The 20,460-nt window shown below is 50.2% G+C and overlaps 2 protein-coding genes and 1 long non-coding RNA gene across 3 annotated transcripts; 2 read left to right on the forward strand and 1 right to left on the reverse strand.

Annotated features, from left to right (window-relative positions):
* Positions 1-8: 8 nt before the first annotated feature.
* Positions 9-8,276, forward strand: CPLX4 (complexin 4). The gene is made up of 3 exons (XM_027702450.1): positions 9-885; positions 3,277-3,364; positions 8,021-8,276. The coding sequence occupies exons 1-3, from the start codon at positions 719-721 to the stop codon at positions 8,246-8,248; spliced, it is 483 nt and encodes a 160-aa protein (XP_027558251.1). The 5' UTR covers positions 9-718; the 3' UTR covers positions 8,249-8,276.
* On the reverse strand, positions 8,224-20,403 carry LOC113976842. Its single transcript, XR_003537175.1, has 4 exons — positions 20,212-20,403; positions 19,100-19,281; positions 9,031-9,249; positions 8,224-8,335 (listed from the first exon to the last, which is right to left on the reverse strand). It is a non-coding gene; the product is annotated as an uncharacterized LOC113976842 (long non-coding RNA).
* On the forward strand, positions 14,520-16,565 carry RAX (retina and anterior neural fold homeobox). The gene is made up of 3 exons (XM_027702449.1): positions 14,520-14,787; positions 14,904-15,133; positions 15,728-16,565. Exons 1-3 carry the CDS (start codon positions 14,520-14,522, stop codon positions 16,178-16,180), a joined length of 951 nt encoding a protein of 316 aa, XP_027558250.1. The 3' UTR covers positions 16,181-16,565.
* Positions 20,404-20,460: the final 57 nt, after the last annotated feature.

Genomic DNA, 20,460 nt, shown 5'->3' on the forward strand with positions numbered 1-20,460 from the left:
AGCCCAAGGGAAACAAAATTAGGAAGATCTGATTTGCTTTTGGGGGGGATTACTTTCTTGGGAAAAAAGGCATCGTGGCAGTAATGCCCCATTCGTCTGTGAGACAAACCAGCCACATGAAAAGGGGATGAAGAAAAACCACTCAGTGTACTCTCTGTCCACTGGGATAAAATTTTAATGGATAAAAAGCATCAGGTTTTTTGCTTAATGAAGAATCCCAGTTTTCAAATCCCATTTATTGTGTAAATACAAAAGTATTTCCACTCAGTAGCCTGATTTTTATAATTTTACCATGGCCTTTTAGTCAAGCAGGTTTTTAATTCAGAGGTGTTGTGTTGCAGGGAATGTTTTGCTCTCTGTGAAAGTGAGAGAGAGCTTCAAGACTGAAGACATCAAAATGCTATTGCACACTATCATTGATTTTTGTGTGTGTGTACAATTAGCTTAAGGTATTAATATAAAAAGTAGGTAGCTGCATCTAATGATTTTTTTGGAGTAATCTGAACCATCTGCCTCTAGATATTAAGGAGTTCACTCTTTAATCCAGATTATGGCTGACAAACTGGTTTTGGCATTCACGTTTCACTAGCACTGTGCCCTTGAAGAGCTGATGTGGCTGTAGAAACTCTCTTGCTTACAACTGTTGGTTTTAAAAGCATTTTTGGTTTGGCTTTCTCATAGTTGTTTGCTTATAGCTCCTTTTTTTTTTTTTGAGAAGATGGCCTTTCTAATGAAAAGTATGTTGAGCAACCAGGTAAAGAATTTGGGACTTGGAGGTGGAGGGGAAGAAAGCAAAGAAGAAAGCACTCCTTCTGACCCAGCAGCAGCTGCAGGAATGACCAGAGAGGAGTATGAGGAATATCAAAAGCAAATGGTTGAGGAGAAGTGAGTACCTGTTCCCTTATTATCAGTGTGGGGCTGATTCTTAGTGGCTTTGTGCAGATGAAAATAACCCAAGGAAAAGGCAAACATTCAGCTCTTCACTCTTTTTTAAAGCAGATGAATCTTTGCTAAAGGGACTTTCCAAAATAAAAGTTCACCTACTGGAAATGATAAAATATTATTTCCCCCTTCCTGCCCCCCCATCCCCATCCTGAAACTGTCCCCCTGTGCTTCCCCTGCTGTCTCCACAGCTTGATGTGCTGAACTCATTTCGAGGTGGTGTTACTTTATCTATACAAATTTTCCAATGTGCAGGATTTAATTCTAAAATACACGTGTTTTCTTCTCCTAGAACTCCATGTGGAGTACGCTTTCAATACATAATATTTCTTTGCCTACATTTATTATGGCAGATATGAAAAAGTACTGAGTGTTATGTTAAATGGATTATATTTATCTAGAGCAGAGTTTTAGTATGATTATTTCTTCTAAAACCTGCTAAATAAAGCAGACTTGATTAAATCTCAGTTTTGTCTGTAAATGCAATCTTTACCCTTTGTGGTGTTTAAAAATGAAAACAGAAGTAAAATGAGGAGCTGGCTTGTAGGAGTTCAAATCATGCATAATTATAAATAAAACGATTGACTTTTAAAGCTCAAATGCATCTGTTCCTCTAATGGTCAATTACATAATGGTTGTGTAAATCCCCCTTGTAAGATGATTATAGGTGACAGGTTAATGACTGACGGAATTCGAGGTATCCAGGTCTGTATTTAGCATCGGACATTTCCATCAGGAAACCCTGAACAGGTGTCATTTGGCTTGGAATAAAACACAGAATGTTTTAGTATGCCTTCTGTCGAGGGATATTCAAACAAGGAATAACCACCTACTGGCAGGAAGATGCTTTATGGAAACCGAGAAGCGACACAGGATTCCTGGGACAGGGAAATGCCTGGAATAAGCATTATTTCTCTAATATTTTCCAGTGGTGCGTGTGTCCTTTACATGCTGAACTGTACTGAGGAATCGGGGCAGGAGAACTGACAGTACATTAGGAACTGGATTAGGAACATTTGAAACATTTTCAAGAGCCCCAATCCCCTGAGGACAGTGGCCACTGGTGTGGTTCTGTGCCAGAGATCTCTGGCAGGGGCAGGGCATGTTTCTGTTTCACTGGGTTTTGCAGTGTTCAGCTGTGCAGGAGTGCACATCAGAGGAGTACAAGTGCCTTGCTGAAGTTATACTCAGGCACAGTTTTGAACCCATAACCAAACTGGCTTTGGGTTCTTCTCATAGTTTAGGTTTGGGGAGGGGTGGTTTTTTTTTGTTTGGGGGGGGTTATTTTATTTTTAGAGACAGAGAAATCCAAAACCTCATTTTGGAAGCAGAGGAAAAGTAGTATTTCATCTTGCAAGTAGCTTTTATGTGACAAAGTACCTATACTGAAACAAGACCAATTTTGCAATAGAATTTCCATGAAAATGCTACTGGGGGAAAAAAAATTAAAGGGAGAGGCGGAAAGGTGAATGTTAACAAAAGTTATCAAAAATCTTCAGGGAGACATATTTTGCAAATAAATACATAATTAATCTAACAAAAAATTGTGTTCTTAAATCTAGTGAAAACATTTCATAAAATCACGAACGAAGTAAGTCCTTTTCCACACAGGGAAGCTTTTGAATTCATTGCCATAGGAAATTATTGCCATTGTGAAACAGTGAATGGACAAAGAAAAGACCAGGCAAATTCCCAGGTGACAGAGGCCACCCAGGGCTGTTACAGCCAAGGACACAGAGCCAGTGTCCATCCCCAGGACTCTGCACCACTGAGTCTGGAAGCTGGGCAGTTTTGATACAGGATGCTTACACTCCTCCTAAATCTTTTCTCTACATGTCCACTCCTGTTTCCTGTTGGAGAAGGGACTCCAGGATGGCTAAACTCATGTTCTGACCCAGAAAGACTCCCCTGCCCTTTTGTGTGGTGTCACACTAAGAGAGTGTCATGTTTGTAGAGCATGAGCACTGGCAGGCAGCCACGGCTCTGAGTGCCCCAGTGGAATTACCAAGGAATAAGGGCAATTTTTGTGTTCTGCTCGTTGGAATTGTTCGTTCTTACAGTCAACAATAACAGGCAGTACAGGTGCAAACTCCAGACAAAGTGTATTAGCTTACCCTTCCTTATTCACAGGACTCAAGGGAACTGTTCTGAGGACAAGCTTGGAGCACTGCAAGTGCATCACTTCACTGGTATTGCTCCTCTTGTGCCTTTAGACAAGTTACATGACTTTGGGGAATAACTCCTGTGTGCAGCTTTTTGCACCCAAGCACCTTGTTCAGTGTAAAAGACTGTATTTTATTAGCATCTTGAAGGAACATTTTTTCTGCTTTCCAGGATGGAAAGAGATGCAGCATTTGCACAGAAAAAAGCAGAGCGAGCCTGTCTGAGGGTTCACCTGAGAGAAAAGTACAGACTCCCCAAGGTAAGCCTGGAGCTGGTGAGCTCAGCTCCCTCAGTGGCCAATCTGAAACCAGCTCACTGCCAATGCATTGTCCTGAAAATGCCCAAACTGCCTGCATTCCTGGGATCCCCACTGCAGCCCAGTGCACAAATGGAGAAGGCCAGAGCCAGGGATTTCCCTAGGGAGCGCTTCGTTTAGACCTTTTTGCTATCAGATGAATCTAATAGAAAGGTTCTTGTAATCCCTCTCTATCCTTTCAGATCTGAAACAGGTGACTAGGCAAGGGGAGGATCTGCTCTGACCTCTCCTCACCATTAGCATACACTCTTAACTTGGCAGCATTCAAGAGCTGAAAAAAACCCTAGAAGCACATAAGCAAAGTCCCTGAAAACTCCTGTACAAGGTCTACATTTGAGTTCTGCTAACCTTCTGAAGGCTCATTTGTACTTTCTCCCAAGAAGCACAAAAGCAAACTGCCCATTCCTTTTTCTTTGGTGCTCCTGATTCTGTTTGTCAAGTATTCCCAGGAAATGCAAAATATAGAAAGCACCAGAGAACTCTGGAGGTTTGTTAGAAGCAGGCAGCAGCTGCAATAGCTTCTGGATCATGACGGGAGCCACAGACAGCATTTAGATTGCCAGCTTTTTCCTGACATAAAACACTTGGATACAAACAAGGATCACTCTCTACTAAAGAATCCATCTCATGTAAGTTTAACTGCTAAAAAATTGGGTGCTTAACCCAAGCAAGTCATTTAGGGACTCTGCCATCAACAGAAAGAGATCAGCACTCCCAGCCTCATCTATCCCAACTTTCAAATAAGCATTTCAGGTGGAGTTGGGTCCCTCTTGCAGAGGGAGGCCAGGTGACAGCTGAAGTCAGGTAAAATGTATTCCACCCTTAAGAGCCCATTTCTTCCAATGCTGGAGATGGAAAACATCCTGAGGGTGAGTTTAATTACAGAAAGATTAATTATGCAAAAAAATTAAGTACAAGATTTTAAGTGGTTGATTGGATTGTAGGCCTAAATCTCTAAACACCAGCATTTTAATTAGCAGCTGAGCAGTAAAATATCATTAGGCTTTGTTGTCCTTTTGGAGGCATATGCTGGGATGGCTATTGGACAGCACTTACCTGTCACCTCGCCACAGCTTTCAAATCCCAGAGGGGCCTGTTTGGAAAGCTTTGGGATCCTGAAGTGCTCAGCTCTCAACTGAACATCAGCAGAGCTGGGTGTCTGTGATTCTGAAAGTCTCCCACCTACCTGTGGTGCTTTTCTTCAGCTGAGATGGTGTTGAGGTGCCCACAGACCCCCCACGAGCACACAGCGGTGATCTGCCCCATCTCCAGCAGGACCTTGGCTTTGCCATGAACTGAGTGCTCTTTGGGGACAAATTCCAGCAATAACACTAGAAGACTTGCCTCCAAGGTAGAAGAGTAGCTCTAAGCCAGCAAATAATATTGCAGGATGTGCTTTTTTCTGCATTTGTTTCTTCCCATATAGCATTTCTTGGTTTTTATCAGCCCTTATGAAAACGTACATTATATCAGGAAGAAAATGAAATTATTACATGGACGCCAAATGCCCCTGGAAAAAAAACCAACTCTGTGATACAACACTCTGGCAGCAAAATGCTCTCAGACTTATGATAATGCATTAGTTATTTTGAAAACTGAAAGTCATTTCAGATAGCCTAGTATGGGCTAGAAACTCTGAATATTACCAGTATTGATCATTAGCACACTTTGGAAATGAATGCATGAAATTCAGAACTAAGCAGGGCCCCCTTTGCAGTGTAAAATCTAAAGCTCCATGCTATCTGGGCCAGATTTATAAGAGAAAGTAGACCCTTAATGAACCTAATCCTATTAACAGAGTTGTCAACTTAGATTTGTCATCAGAAAGATGTTTTTAGCCATGAGACATTTGATCTGTGGGCAACTTTTTCATCTTTGGAGTATTCAACGCATGACATTCATAACAAACCACATTTTTAAAAAAAATTATATAAGTACATAAATTAATATTTTTATTTAAAACCCAAGCAAGCAAACAAACAAACCAACCCACCAAACTCTCTTATGCACTTACTGCCTTTTTCCTGCACTGGGATTGACCCAGAGCCATGAGCTGGTGGTGAGCTGTGGATGAACGCAGTCCCAACGCCGCTGGCAGGAGGCAGCAGTCCCCTCACACCATCTCTGCTCCAGACTGTCCCTGTGTGGGGGTGGCACAACAGAGTGTTTGTGAGGGATAAGGCTGCTGGTTCCACCTGTGGCTTCCTGTACCTATTTGTCTCATTTTCCTACACATGCAATTTTACAAAATAAAGTCGGTATTGTTGAACTGGCATTTGGTCTCATCTGCACCTAATTTGGACAGAGGACTTGAAAATCAAATTGTAATAAAGCAGCTATTTAGACTGTTTTCCCCTCACACCTACCTGTGTATCATGTATATGTGAAGAACTCTGTATTATATTGCATCTATAACAAAACAGATCTGAGACTGACTCCATCAGATGCATAATCAGGGTCAAAAAATATTACCACGCACCAGGACTCTATGGCCTATGCTGTTGAATTGTCAGAATAATGTCTGACCCAGTTTTGGCCTGGGCACTCTCCCAAGCAGTTCCCAGGGCCAGTTTGGGAGTTAGGACAGGCATTCCCAATGGGCAGTTAGATGGGACCACCCTGTTTGGGAGGGCGAGAGAGTTCAATGGCATCTCAGGGGGGTTTCCAGTCCAGCTGGCCTTGGGGCAGGACACCAGTGCCAGGCACATTTCATTTCCTAGAACAGATATTGCATCTCTGTTCTCAAAGATCCTCTAAGGGTGGCTGAACATCTGCAGAGACCTGCAGCCTGTGAAGATTGAAGGCATCAGGAGAGACACCCTCCAGTCCAGTGCAGTTTGCCAGGGCCCCCAGGGCTTGTCTGTGTGGGCTCTCTCTGGCCAGGAGCTCTCCCTGTTTTGGGTGCTCTGTGTGTATTCTGATGCAGGGCAGTGTCTCTGTCACTGTCAGAGCCAGGTCTGCCCTTGGGAAAATCTCTCCTTAGGAAAAAGCAAGCTTTAACTTTTTTTCATAAGACTTGAAACCCCCCCAAAGATAAAATCAGAAACTTAATCCTACATGTCCGTTTCAAATGAAAGGAAACAATAATCAAATCTGTCAAATTTTAGAAGAAAGGCCATACACGTACTACGTGCTTCTTTGCTTCTTGTTGAGTAACCTCACTCTGCTGAAGCTCATTCTAGGACTGCTCAAGGACAAGCTCAGTGCCAAGTGGGTAGAGGCAGGTGACTGGGGCAGAATTGTACTGCTTTAGACCATATCTGAATATGTTCTTCTCTGGTCAGGGAACACTTGGAACCTTCAAGCTGCTGTGCATCACATCCCAGACTTAAGTAGGACAGTGGGCTTTGGTGCAAAAACATGCCAGACAATTGTTCACATTGCCAAAGATGTGAAATCACTACGGTATGTGCAGTGAGGATGTCTTAAATTATAAATAGTTCTAAAGAAAAGAACACGTGTGATTGTCTGCTTAGGGGCACTTCTCAGTAATTAGAACTGTATCTTTTTTTATCATCCTCTACTGCTACTTGGGAGGATTTCCAAAGGGCCAACTCTTCTCATAGCCAGCACTTGCTGATTAAAAGCTTAACACATTTTTTCCTGCTACACAATCAATAAAGGAAAACTCTGCTGACTGGGATATTGCTTCTTGCTCCCACAGATCTGACAGCAGCAACCCTTATCCAAAGGGATGAAGAGATGGCCTCACCCATTTTAGCCACATAGGAGTAACAATCCTGATAGAGCTCTCCATAATTTCATAGGAGATATGGGGAGAAATCAGGTTAAAGGAAGTACAGTTATTGCAAACATAAGGCTGGACAAATACATCACAGCAAATAGTGTCTATGCAGTTGATCACCCCCGTCTGCTTGTCCTGGCTGAGGCCTGAACCGACACATTGCTCATGTACATCCTTCCATTCATTCTTGCACTCATTCATGCAAACCCCAGACCCCTCACTCTCAACAACACCTCCTGCTGATAGCATTGCTGCTTATTCGTATCAGGCCTTTGCTGCTGTCATGCTTCATTTTGGAGATGTAATGAGGCATTAATGCTTATCTTTGATGTGTGAACTGTGTCAAAATATCCTGTTCTTCTGAGCACTGGATCCATCAGAATCCACCATAAAACGTGAACAAAATCACCATTGTTTGAAAAATTGCCACAGCCCCACTGATGGAGCGTTTCAGGGGGCAGGCAGGAAGCAAGTGTGTGTAGTGCTTACTGCATCTCAGCCCTTTTAATTGCTTAACCAGTTCCTTCTCCTGTCTCCTTTTGCTTTCTCAGACTCACACCCAACCTCCATCCTCTCTTTTGTTGTCCAAGTCCTCCTATTACCCCACTAACCAGCACTCCAACGCTGCTTTGATTATGTGCCAGGCAGCCCCTGCCCTTCATCACAACTCAGAGAGGCCAACCAAAGACCTAGACAGAGTTTAGACATGGTTCAGGGAGATGAGGACCCTTTTACCTTTAACTACCAGCAATTCTTTCCTAAATTTCATGCATCTTTCCTCCAGAAGGCTTCAGTTTAGTACTGATACCTAAAAATCCCCATGTGCTGTTCTTATTTTCTGCTTTTTGTATCAGAGTGAATTGGATGAGAATCAAATACAGATGGCTGGAGACGACGTGGGTTTGCCAGAAGACCTGCAGAAGATGGTGGCACAAGATCAGGAGGAGGAAGAGGACAAGGACTCCATCCTGGGACAGCTGCAGAACATCCAGAATATGGACATGGATCAGATCAAAGAAAAGGCACAAGCCACCTTCACTGAAATGAAGCAGGCGGCCGAGCAGAAATGTGCTGTCATGTAGGAGAGCCACCACCACCCAAGGGCTGTGACTTCAGTCTGGTCTGGCCAGGACTGCAGAGTGAGGGCAGGCAGAGGGATGCACTTAGCTCTAGAGCACTCAACATAAACATAGAAAAGAGACCAGAGAGAGACTTAAAACCCTGAGGGGAGGGGGAACATTTACGTGTTGTGACTGCCTAGGATAAAGTTAGAAGTGATCCCCATTTTTAACATAACATTTTTCCCCATGGAAAAAATGGCTCAAAAGAACTTAATATTGGGGAAAAAATGTGCCTTTTTCCATGCTATTAAATGTGTATTTTTTGTCAAAATTGTAATTCTGATACATCACATATAGGTAATCACTCATTTAATAGTGCTTTCAGAAATAAATGCATATATTTCTTACAAAAACACGTCTGTTTCAAACATTTTGAAACAAACACAGTATTCAAATGCTGACATTTGCTGCAAAAACTTGAAAGATTTTTTTTTTTACCATCTCTGCACTAAATGTAGCAAAATGCAAAAAGCGAAGCGTGTAACTCAAGGGCTTGGGACAAAAGTGTTGTCACATGTAACCCTGAGTGGGGACCTGTAGGAAAGCAAGGCTTGGGAGCTGTCAGTGAGCCCTGCTCTGCAGCAGTGCAGGTTTCTCCAGCCTGCTTTCATTTCCCAGTCTCTCAGTCTTGCAAGGCAGTTCAAACGTCGAGGGACAGCAGTGACTCTGCCTGGCTGCTCTGTGTGCCAAATTCTGGGCCTGAGGTACCAGCACCAAACTTGGACAGGTTAGAACGAGCTCACCACCTTGATTCTGGGAGTCACCTCCATCAAACATAAATCTGAACATAAATCTGGCCCAGCTGGAAGGTTCTGCCACGGTAGGGCACCTAAACCCTGAGGAAAAGCATGGCTTTCACTTGTGCTAAATGTGACTGAGGCTGTTGGACAGGCAGGATGCTGCTCCTGAGGGGCTCAGGTATTTATAAAAGGAAGGACTTTGTAACCTCTCCAAGAGCTAGCCTGTGAAATAAATTTGGAAATGAATACATGTAGCACCTTCCTACAGGTTTATAAGTCTCTTTCTGTCTCTCTCTGTCTCCACCTAACCAAGTAAAAATATTAATTTTAAATTAACAAATGCAGTAAGTATGGTTTGTGTCCTTCCTTTCTCTTTCCCTTCCTTCCTTGCTTCCTTGCTTGTTTGCTTGCTTGCTTCCTTCCTTCCCTCCCTTTTCTCTTTGTCTTTTCTCTCTCTCTTTTTACCCCTTTGTCCACACTGGGACAGGAGGAAAAATTCTCCCTTTTGGCCAAGTCACCTCTGTAGTGAGGCAGAGAGGAGGGCAAGGGAGAGAGGTTCCCCTCCTGCTCCAGCAGGTGCTGGTGCCAAGATGGCCAGGGAGGGCCACTCCACCACCTTCTGCTGCAGCACTGGCACAGACAGTATGACATGGGAAAAGGCCAGAGAAAATCAGCTACTTTTAAAAAGCTCATTATCATCGATGGTTACAATGGCATCCACCTCCATGTCTGCAAAAGGACAGAGAGGGCACTGTGCAGCTTTATGTGTTCATCATATACAGACTGTGTTTTATTAATCTAGGCAAATATATTTCTTTGTATGTCTTGTACCTATTTGCTACTGGAATCCTTTCTAGTATTTCAAGCTGATCATCAGCGACGCTGGGGCTGCCAGCTGAGGGAAAGGGACAGGTGGCAGGTGTTCCCTCAGCATTGGTATAAATCTGGCTGCTGTGTCTGCACAGTTCTGCTGCTTTACAGACTGAATTGTCTTATCTATAAGACACCAAAGTAAACAAGCCTAAGGCTTTCAACTTTTGAATTAAAATGTTCTTGGGACATCCTGAAAATTTTACTGAAAGCATCTGGTGGTTTAAAGGATCTAATTAAATTCGTCAGCAGATATAGGATCAGCATTTTCATGGTTTAAAGGGTCAGAGAAGAAAGTACAGTCAGAATCACCAAACAAGCGATTAATGGGATTCCAAAAAAATGTCAGGGCTGGCAGAGGCAAGCAGGTCTGAGAGGTGGCTGGGGGCTGTGTGGGATGGGAGCCCTGTGAAGTGCTGCTGTCAGGGGAGAGGGCTGCCCTAGGCACCACTGATAGACCACAGACTCACACCCCCTCAGTGTGCAGTGGCAGAGCGGGGCTATTCCGCAGCAGGTATCGCTTTCTGCCCTGATCCCACACTCAGACAGCACTTCCTTGGGGTGCTGGGGCCAGGGCTTGCACCTGGCCTGGGGGGGCATCGGGCTGGGCACTGGAGCAGTGGGGTACAGTGGGGCACAGTGGGGCCTTAAGGCACAGCCACTGCACGTGTACATGTGTGCACGCACCTATGCACGTGTGAGCATGGACACGGACATGTCTGTGTGTCTGTGTGTGCGCTGGACAGAACAGGAGCAGATTAAATTGTTAGGTCACATGGGAGCTACTGCTGGATGGACCCTACCTGGGATTTGGGTTCTTACAGTTAATAGGATCGCTGGAGCTCAAGGCCGTCATCCCATCAAGATAAATGTCTCTAGTGCCCACTTTTAAGCAATCTGAATTCAATTAGGCTAATTGGAAAACAAGTAAAGAAGGATTGCATTAATATAGCCTTATAGCATGAACCTGCACTCCCTCCCTCTGGAGGGATGGCTGAGCACGGCGAGCCTGAATGTGGGAGCCCTCACACCCAGCCCACGGTGCTCCCACCAGAAAAGGCTGCCCAGCTCCCAGAGCAGCTACAGCCTGTTCCATACCCACAGCCCAGACAGACACCGGAGCAGCAGGCTCTCTCTGTGTGATTCCTGCATGCCAAAGAGCACTTTGGCCATGGAGAAAACACAACTGGGGCAGATAAAGAAAAATCTGCCCAGAAAAAAAAAAGCAAGGCACAAGCAATGCAGCGACAGCAGCTTCCTTGGGCACTATGCTTTCAAGAAGGTTCTTAAACTGCACACCTAGGAATTTCTGGGGAGGAAAAAAGCAAAGCCTTTTTTTCCTGTTTTGAACAATCTGTTGGATTACACAGAGCATGCAAACTGCAAGAGGACTTCTGGATGAATATTTCTCCCTTTACCTTGCTTCCCCCCTGTTGATTTGCTGTCTGACCCTGGAAGCCCCATTTATCTTTCAGAGAGGTGCTCTCTGCTGCACATCTCTGGCCTAGAGAGTGATGTCCCACCTGCAGTGTGACTTCAGCTTCAAATGTCTGCCCTGTCAAGGCAGTAAATATTTCAGCTTGATATAAGGAAAAGGCAGGAGCAAAGGAAGAATCTGTGGCATGTTATGGTGCTGATTTCATTGTGTGAAGCCACGTCCCACACATATGTCTCAACGGCACCAACAGGATGAAAACTGTTCCCATTTAGTCTTTATATGCATGTGCAGGAAGGAGGTAGAGCAGACAGCTGCACTTTAGAGACTGTCCATCTCGAGAACTTTTGCTAGTTTCCAAGCATAATTGCAGCAGTAATTGTAATAATATATTGCCAAAAAATAAAAAAAGCTGATGGAATGGAGAGTATCTCTTGGAAAGGCAAGTAATAAATCCTGTCCCTTTCAGCCTCTAACACTCAAATTTGATTCTGATTGCCCCTTCCTTCCAAAAGTAAACCGTTTTTGTGAAGCTGTGAGGTACCATAGATAAGTTTCTGAGGGTTCACACTAACATGACACAGGTCCCAGGGGACTCTGTGGCAGTAAGGGATTCAACTGACAGCCAGCACGTTAAACCCAAAGGGAAATGTCCAGTTACCTTTCTTCATCATTCTAAATTCTGTTATCAGAGAACCATTAGACTTCCTCCCTCCCCGCAGCACCGTGATGCCTCACATGCCTGCCTGCGCCTCAAGTGTGGCAAGAGAGAAAAGACAGATTTGGAGCTGGAAGAGTCAGAGCTCTCTCTGCTCTGCTACAGGGTTATGGGGTTTTTTCAGGCCTTTTTTTCGAATTGGGACCAAGGGAGTTGCTTCCTCTTTCAGCAGCTCCACTCCCCTGCAAGAAGGATGCTCCCGTGACAAACGTAGCTTCATATGGAAAATACAGCTGTAGTAGTCTACTGCTGAGGAAAGAGGATCCTTCTCTGTTAGGGAGGAAGGTCTCTTGTGTCCTGTGTGGGACTCATGCACCCTGCTTCAAGGGTGGAAGGTTCTTTTGCTGAACGTTCACACTGTGATTAACAGCAAAAAAATTGAGCCTTGCCCCTGTAACTGCCAATTTTGCCAGACACCCTAACAGCAGCATCTGTGCCAGAATCCAGTGCCCTTCATGGCACTGACTAAAGGGGTTTGCACCTTCGTCTCACCTTGCTATCCTTCTTCTACAAGCAAAAATTATTCCCAAATTTGCCCAGGGCTTCTGGAAGGACGGGCATGTTTTGTGCTGGTTGTGACTGCTGTAAAACCCCAGCTCCAAATTAGAAGAAATTAGGGACATTGCACAGTTCATTCATCTTCACTAATAGAGTTCTTGGGAAATACACATGTAGATTACGGGAACACAATGGCCCCTGACTGATTGCTTTGAGTACCCTCCAATGCCCCTACAATGGTATTGACTTGCTTTTTATATTGTGCACAAAAGCCACACTAACCTTTTCTTGTCTCTTCTGTTGGCCTCTTCCCTCTTTGAAAACGGATGGCTGAGTTCTTTCGGCCCCAAACCACTCCCCCACTCCCAAGCAGTCAGTGAAGGCAAACCTCACCTGGAGCTAGAGAAAGCCATGCCCTTCTAAAAGTAATTAACTTTGGGACATAAGACCATAAACCTGCAAAACGTGTCGGCGCTGGCAGAAGCAACCACTGCCAATCTTTGAAGTGATTCCTCTGGAAAAATCTACACAAAATGCAGCCTGTTTTGGTAGGAGAGGAAGCAAAAATGAGGATTTATTGAGTGAGGTCATACCTTTTATTAGACTAGCAAATATATCTGGAGAAAGAAGCACCAACAATGGTGTTTTTCATTCACACACATTCTCCTCAGGCTTCAAATGGAAGCATCTTCAAAGCTAAGTGGAGGCTGAAAATCACTCTGGATGTGACTGTGTTTGTCACTTAAACCACCCGGGACAAAAGACATTTGGTGCCTCAGAGGAACTGGGAAGTGCTAGCGTAAAAAGCGATAAAGTGACGGAAAGAGAAAAGCAGCAAAAACATTAATGCAGGAGACGTGATGCCGTTGCCCAGTTAGTGCTGCGTCCACGTCTTCCACCAAGCCAAGTACCTAGTGATGTGTGGGATCTGGCTCTCTGCCTCACCTCCACAAACATTTTGTACGTCCCCCACGAAACCGTGCCCTGGCCGCTCCCCCCCAGCCTCCCTCGCGCCGTGGAGGACAGGGTCACAGAATCGGTTCTTCTCACAGGCTCTGTTCTATACCAGCATCTCGGAAAATTTCCTCACAAATATCGCCTAGCACACGCCCCGGGCTTGTGAAGTCTTAAAGGCCGAGTCCACCTCCTTCAGGTGTCTCCTGCGTCCCTCTTGCCCACAAGCACCCGGTCTGTAAAGCGCCTTTGGAGGCGGCCGGGCGCAGGGCGAGCGTCCCGCAGGGCACCAGCGCAGCGGCGTTTACCCCAGTGCCCCTGACCCAGCCCGGTGCAGCGGATCCTCTCGCGGGGCAGCTTTCGGGCCGAAACCGATGCACGTAAAATCCGTCCGGGAGGGATGTGCGCTGGAGCCGTCGGGCAAGAGAAACGCTCCGAGAGCCGCCGCACAACGCGGAGCCGCGCCGGGTACCGGCTGCCCCCCGGCCCGGGAGCCCCGGGCTCCCGCCCTTCCCCGGCCACTCCGCTGAGCCCCTTTTACCGGGCCCGGCCGCCGCGCCCCCGGCAGCGGCTCCCGCGACTCCCGCCGTCCCGGGTCGGTCCCGGCGCGCCCGGCGCGCCGCTCGTCGCCCGTCCCACCGCGGTTTCCGAGAGCGCTGCCCCTGTCCCGCGGCTCCGACCGCAGGGCTCGGCGGGGAGCCCTGCCCGGGCCAGCCACCGGCTGCAGCGGGGGCCGGCCCGCCCCTCCTCGAGGGCCCCGGATGGCATCGCCCGGCGCCGTCCGGGGCCGGCGGGGCGGGGCGGGGCGGCCGGCGGGGGCCGGGGGATGCCCTGCCTCCCCCTCCACGCCGGAGGGGCGCGGGGGCCTCGCCTTCCTTCTCTCCCACCGCCCCCCGGCACTCCTCCCCCGCCCCAAGGAGGCCAGCCCGCCCGGCGGCGCCGTGCCAGAGCTGCCCGCGCCGCCCCGGGGCCGGGCGGGACCGCAGCGCCGCGCCGGGGCCCCGGGCCGGCCGCCTCATGCACCCGCCCGGCGCCCCGCTCGCCATGGCCGAGGGCGCCTTCTCGCTGTCCGCCCCGGCGGCGCGGAGCCCCGGGGGGAACCCGTCGAGGCTGCACAGCATCGAGGCCATCCTGGGGTTCACCAAGGAGGACGGGCTGCTGGGCGCCTTCCCGCCCGACGGCACCGCCAAGGAGGCGGACCGGCGGGGGGCCCGGCACTGCCTTCCCAAGATGCCCGGAGAGCCGCCGCCGGCCGAGCCCCAGGGCCGCGCCGAGCGCTTCCAAGGTGAGCGCGGTGGGCAAGGCTGGGGGCGGGCGGGCGGGCGAGCGCCGCTCCTCCGCGCCCTCGGGCGGGCCCCGCGGCCGCATCCCGCCGGTGACCCGCCTGTCTCCCCCTCCTAGAGCCGTACTGCCCCGGCAGCGCCAGCCCCGAGCTGCCCGCCGGCAGCAGCGGCGAGGGGAAGCCGTCGGACGAGGAGCAGCCCAAGAAAAAACACCGGCGGAACCGCACCACCTTCACCACGTACCAGCTCCACGAGTTGGAGCGCGCCTTCGAGAAGTCCCACTACCCCGACGTGTATAGCCGAGAGGAGCTGGCCATGAAGGTCAACCTACCCGAGGTCCGCGTCCAGGTAACGCCCGGCCCGGCCCCTCGCGACGGCCCGGCCCTGCCGGCCGGCGGCATCGGGAAGCCACACGCGGCACGGCCCGGCGCGGTTCGACGCGTTCTCGGCGGCCGGAGCAGCACCGATCCGGCGCTCGGGCCCGTGAGCCCAGCACGACCCCGGCCCCTGTCCCCCTCGCCCCGGCCGATGCGCGGCTGAGCGGCCCCGCGGGGCCCCGCCGGAGCGCCGGGCACGGCAGCCGCACGGCCCCGGTCTGGCCCGGCCGGCGGGACAGCGCGGGTCTCGGGGCCGCTTTGCGTCCCCAGCTGCGGCGTCAGTGCCGCTGCCCTTTGAGTGGCGTGTCCCAGCCCGGGGCCGCCGAAGCCCCTATGCTACGGGGTGGCGGCGGGTGGACAGGCGGGCCGGCTCTGCCGCGGGGCTGTTTTCCACCGAGTGCGAGGCACGGGGAAACGCCCGAACCCCCCAAACCCCTTTCTGCCCTGGCTCGGCACGGCGCAGCACATCGCCTGCTGCGTGCTTCCCTCGCTCTGTTTCAAGTGCATCGCTGCACCCAGGGGCAAGCCTCTGCCCGGGGCCCGACTAATACGGCTGTGCTTGCAGGTGTGGTTTCAGAATAGACGGGCCAAGTGGAGGCGGCAGGAGAAGCTGGAGGTGACCTCCATGAAGCTGCAGGACTCGCCCATCCTCTCCTTCAACCGCTCGCCGCAGGCAACACCCATGGGTCCTCTCAGCAGCAACCTCCCCCTGGAGACGTGGCTCAGCCCGCCAGTGCCCAGCAGCACGGCCCTGCAGACCCTGCCTGGCTTCGTGGCCTCACCGCAGAGCCTGCCCAGCAGCTACACACCACCGCCCTTCCTGAACTCTCCAGCAGTGACCCACGCGCTGCAGCCCCTGGGGGCCATGGGGCCGCCGCCGCCTTACCAGTGTGGGGCCACCTTTGTGGACAAGTTCCCCTTGGACGAGGCAGACCCACGCAATACCAGCATTGCCGCCCTGCGGCTGAAGGCCAAGGAGCACATCCAGTCCATCGGCAAGCCCTGGCAGACAATCTGAACTCCCTCTCAGCACCTGGGAGAAACCCATGGGGAAGGCCCGTCCCAGGATGATCGAGGGACACCCTTGCCCTGCCTCGGCTGCCCCGGATGGCTGGGCACAGGAGGGCTGTCCCTCGCACCAGCCTTTCCCCCACGCCTTGACTTGCTTTGTATTTTGTGGTCCCTTTAATTCCCTTTTCCACATGCCCTGAAGAGTTTAGGGCCTAATCATAGCTTAGGAAAAACAATCTCTTTTGTTCTGTCTCCTTGGCTGGATCCTTTAGTCACAATAAAAGCTGCAGTAGGGCAAAGAGCCGTGTAAGGTGCCTGGGAGCCCAGGTATCCTGCCGTACCTGGGGAGGGGGTTCTGCTTTTGCACCATTAAATGGCAACATCTGCACGGAGGCTGCGCATCGTGTTTCTGCACTCAAATGGGCTGCTCGGGCTGGACCCTCCGCTGCCTGTGATGCGTGGAGGGGTGGGAGATGCCTGGCTGTGGACTCTTCTCCCTCCTCCTCCAGCAGCAGGAGCTGGCTGTGGCCCTGGAGTCTGCAGCCCCACAACAGGGAGCGTGGCCAGATGAGGGTCCCCCCTGGGCACAGAGGCGCCGGGGCCCTGGCAGTCCATGGGCCAGGCACAGCACTCCCACAACTGCTCTTGCAGGGCAGCCCTAGGCTCAGGTGGGCTTTGCCTGCCTCCTGCCCAGGCAGGCCAGGGTCAGTGCCAGTGCCCAGCCTTTGCTGCCTCTGCAGAGGAGGGCAATGGCAGGGGTCCCGGTTCCCTGCAGCCCAGCTGCTGCGGCGGGAGACAGACGGTCACTTCCTGGGCACTGGACACCCGGCTGGGGCCTGGCGGGTGCATTCTGCCTGGTCTGGCTGCCCAGCACAGCCCCCGGAGGCTGGCACGGCGCTGGGCCGTGCCTGCTCCCCTGCCCACCCAGTGCCCATGGCCCGCCTGCCGAAACTAAAACTGCGGCATCTTTATTTTTCATTATCTCCGTTACTGCCTGTAATGGGGCTGAGAAGCTGTAATGAAACACCCCTTCTCCTCCACTGGGCATGGGGTGCTCTACACACTCGGGAGGTTGTGGCAATTAACGTTTCTCATTAGGGAAGAGAGAAAGATGCACAAGTGCCCTCATTGTGTGCTGGGGATGATTCAATGCAGACTTGGGAGACCTCTCCTTTCACCATTTCCCACTCGTTGTGGCCAGACAAAGGCTGGCGTCTAATTATATTTTCACAATCTGTGCGTATCTTTTAAGAGTCCTGTCAGAAACAAGTATGTCAACTTTGTTCAGCTTCACTTCGGAGAGCTTTTTAACCTTAGACAGCAGTTTCTAAACATCCCTTCACAGCCTTCTCCACAGCAGCCCCCATCTATTGTCTGGAGAGCTTCTTTTAAAGATAATAATAGGAATCCTTCTGTTTCCAAACGCCTTTTCCTCTCTCCCCAGCCTCCCTGCAGATCCAACCTGCCTCTTTGGACCAGAGCACACACTGTGCCCAGGCCCCCTGGCCTGCCATCCCTGAGCCATGCTGGTTCAGAGCATGCAGGGAGGCCCCGTGAATGGTCCCCCCTGAATTCAGGGGGAATGAAGCCCTGCTGGGGCAGACCCTCCTGTTGGGCTCTGGACTTGACGGTGCTACTGTGTGTGTGTCCGTGGAGGTGCCCAGCTTGCCCAGCACTCAGCTCTTTGCTTCCTTGGCAAAGAGGTGGAAGTGCTGTCAGGAAAAGAAGCGCCATCGCTATCGGGGCCGGGGAGGTATTTTGCTAACTTCTAGTAAGGAGACCTGAGTGAACTTCTGGGGTGAGCAGAGGAGAACAAAACCCCTATTGCTTCAGTTTTTAGGTCTTACTCCAGTGGTCCTTTCACAGGTGAGCCTTGCTTGCACCACCAGGGATGCTGGGGTTGCAAGAAGGTACATCTCTTCTGGTGGCTACGAGGGAAGGATTTCTCTTGGTGTGCTTGAGAAGTGCCCGCACAGCCTGGGCTGTGTCAGCCCCAGATACACACTAAGGAGTGACTGCACAGGCTCTGCACACTCTGCCTCCTTGGGGGAGGAACAATCCCACTTGTCATTACTTGGGAATGAGTCAACTCCCCAAGACTGCTGTGGTGCTTTTCCACATTTTGACACTGCTGCCCTCCCTCCCTCTCTGTTGCCTCCAGTTCTCCTGTATCCTGTAAAGCCATTCCAAAGACCCCCCTGACTTCCTCATTAGCTGTCAGCACTGTAACAGATCGACTGTGTGCCATCATGTCCTTCAAGGAAAGCTGTGAGTTTACTGCTAAAAATAAATATTTTACCAGCTAAACATAAGTGGGCAAATAAAGGGACGGGCATAGGCAAACTCACATCTTTCTTCTACCCTATCTAGTTTTCCATGTTCCTATACTTTCTTTTAAATTGTCCCTTTCCTTTTTAAAAGCTCATTTGTTCATTTTGTTGTAAATATCTTCTCCTTCTTAATTGGGTGCTGAGTCTAATAATCCTGCCTCGGCTTGTTAACTGTACAATAGCAGTCAGAGTTAATGACCCATTAGTGATTAATTCCTTAAACAGCATCTAATTGCTCACTGTAAAACCTTTTCTTAAAACTGGATTAAATCATCTAGATCCTTAACCACTTCTTTACTCTAACTTTGCTAAGGCTATTAGCATGGCCTTTACTGAGTGGTCTGTTTCTTCTTTTGCTTAAACTGTATTAGCAAGATAGTATTTTTAGTGTCTATACTTATTTGCAACATCTGATGTTCTAAGAAAGAATAATATTGATAAAAGACTGCCAGTGAATGAATAATTATGAGGAAAACACCATAATGCAACTTGGTCTCAATAGCACCATTTCTCAGCAGAAAGTGTACTCTGATCTCCCTTCCCATCCCTGTTGAAAATCCTGTCAGTATTCAAGAAAAGTAGCAAAGACACCAGACCTGTTTAAGCCAAGGAGAGTTTGGACGTGAGATTCGGCTCAGTGGTTTTCCAGTGGAGCAGGACTGGCTGTCTGTCCAGGATGGCCCCTCAGTCGCTGCCGGATGGGTCAGAAGCTGTCAGCCCCTCTGGAGCAGCAGGCCGGCTGTCGTGTGTGCTCCACTGCCACGACAGGTCACAGCCCCTGGGAGATGAAAACACACAGAGCTCAGCCACAGTTTGGATTTCTGTTACCAACCGCTGCAGTTGAGGGCAATACCGTTCCCTTCTGCTGAGGACATGTCAATGCAGGGAGTTGAAGGACCGTGTTTCCATCTGCCCTGGCTACATCTGACAGCCATTTCAACTAAGAACATTTAGTTTCTTACTATTGAAAAATCTCAAGTATCTATTCAAAGCTCCTGGCTACATATTTCCTCCACCTCCCGGGACATACTGTGAAGTCCAACAGGCATTAATTCAAGGGGTTTCCCTTCAGCTACAGTGTTTTTGGGTGAGGTTCTCTCTTCTGCGCAATCAGCGTCCTCCTGTGTCAGTGTTATAAACCTTGGGACTTTATCAACTCCCTTCAGTCGTTTGTCAGCCACAGAGTACCCACCTATGAAATGTTATCATAGGAGAAAATAGTGGAATAAAACAATCAAAAGAGGGCAGAACGAGAAGCTGGTTACACCAGGACGCTGGTCAGTCTGACAACACTACCAGTTTCTCTGGTAGAATCAATATTGTGTCTCCTCTCAGCATCTCTGTGCTCTGCCAAGGCATGATGTGAAAACTGGCTGACGTTTGGCAGTCATCCCTCTGTCATATGACATTTCTGCCCCACTAAGACTGGGATTGCAGAGCCGGGCTCAGTGGAGCGGCTGAGGGACGGCAAAGAGCCGCGGCCCCGGGGCTCACCCGGCACCCGAACACACCGGGGCTCCCCCGCTCCCGGGGCTCCCCTCACGGCCGGGGCTCCCTCGTCCCGGGGCTCCCCTCACGGCCGGGGCTCCCCTGGCCCGGGGCTCCCCTCACGGCCGGGGCTCACGGCCGGCTCTCCCTCGTCCCGGGGCTCCCCTCACGGCCGGGGCTTCTCTGTCCCCGGGATCCCCCGGGGCTCACCGGGACTCACCTATCTCCGGGGTTCACGGGAACTCCCCGCACGACCAGGCTCCTCGGGGCTCACTGGGTTCCCCCGCACGGCCGGGGCTCCCCATGTCCCCGCACTCCCCTCACGGCCGGGGCTGTCCTGTCCCCACACTCCCCTCACGGCCGGGCCTGTCCCGTCCCCACACTCCCCTCACGGCCGGGTCTCCCCTCACGGCCGGGGCTCCCCCGTCCCCACACTCCCCTCACGGCCGGGTCTCCCCTCACGGCCGGG

The sequence above is a fragment of the Neopelma chrysocephalum genome, unplaced genomic scaffold, assembly GCF_003984885.1.
Source record: "Neopelma chrysocephalum unplaced genomic scaffold, ASM398488v2 Primary Assembly neopelma1_186, whole genome shotgun sequence".
In the NCBI taxonomy this organism is placed as follows: Eukaryota; Metazoa; Chordata; class Aves; order Passeriformes; family Pipridae; genus Neopelma; species Neopelma chrysocephalum.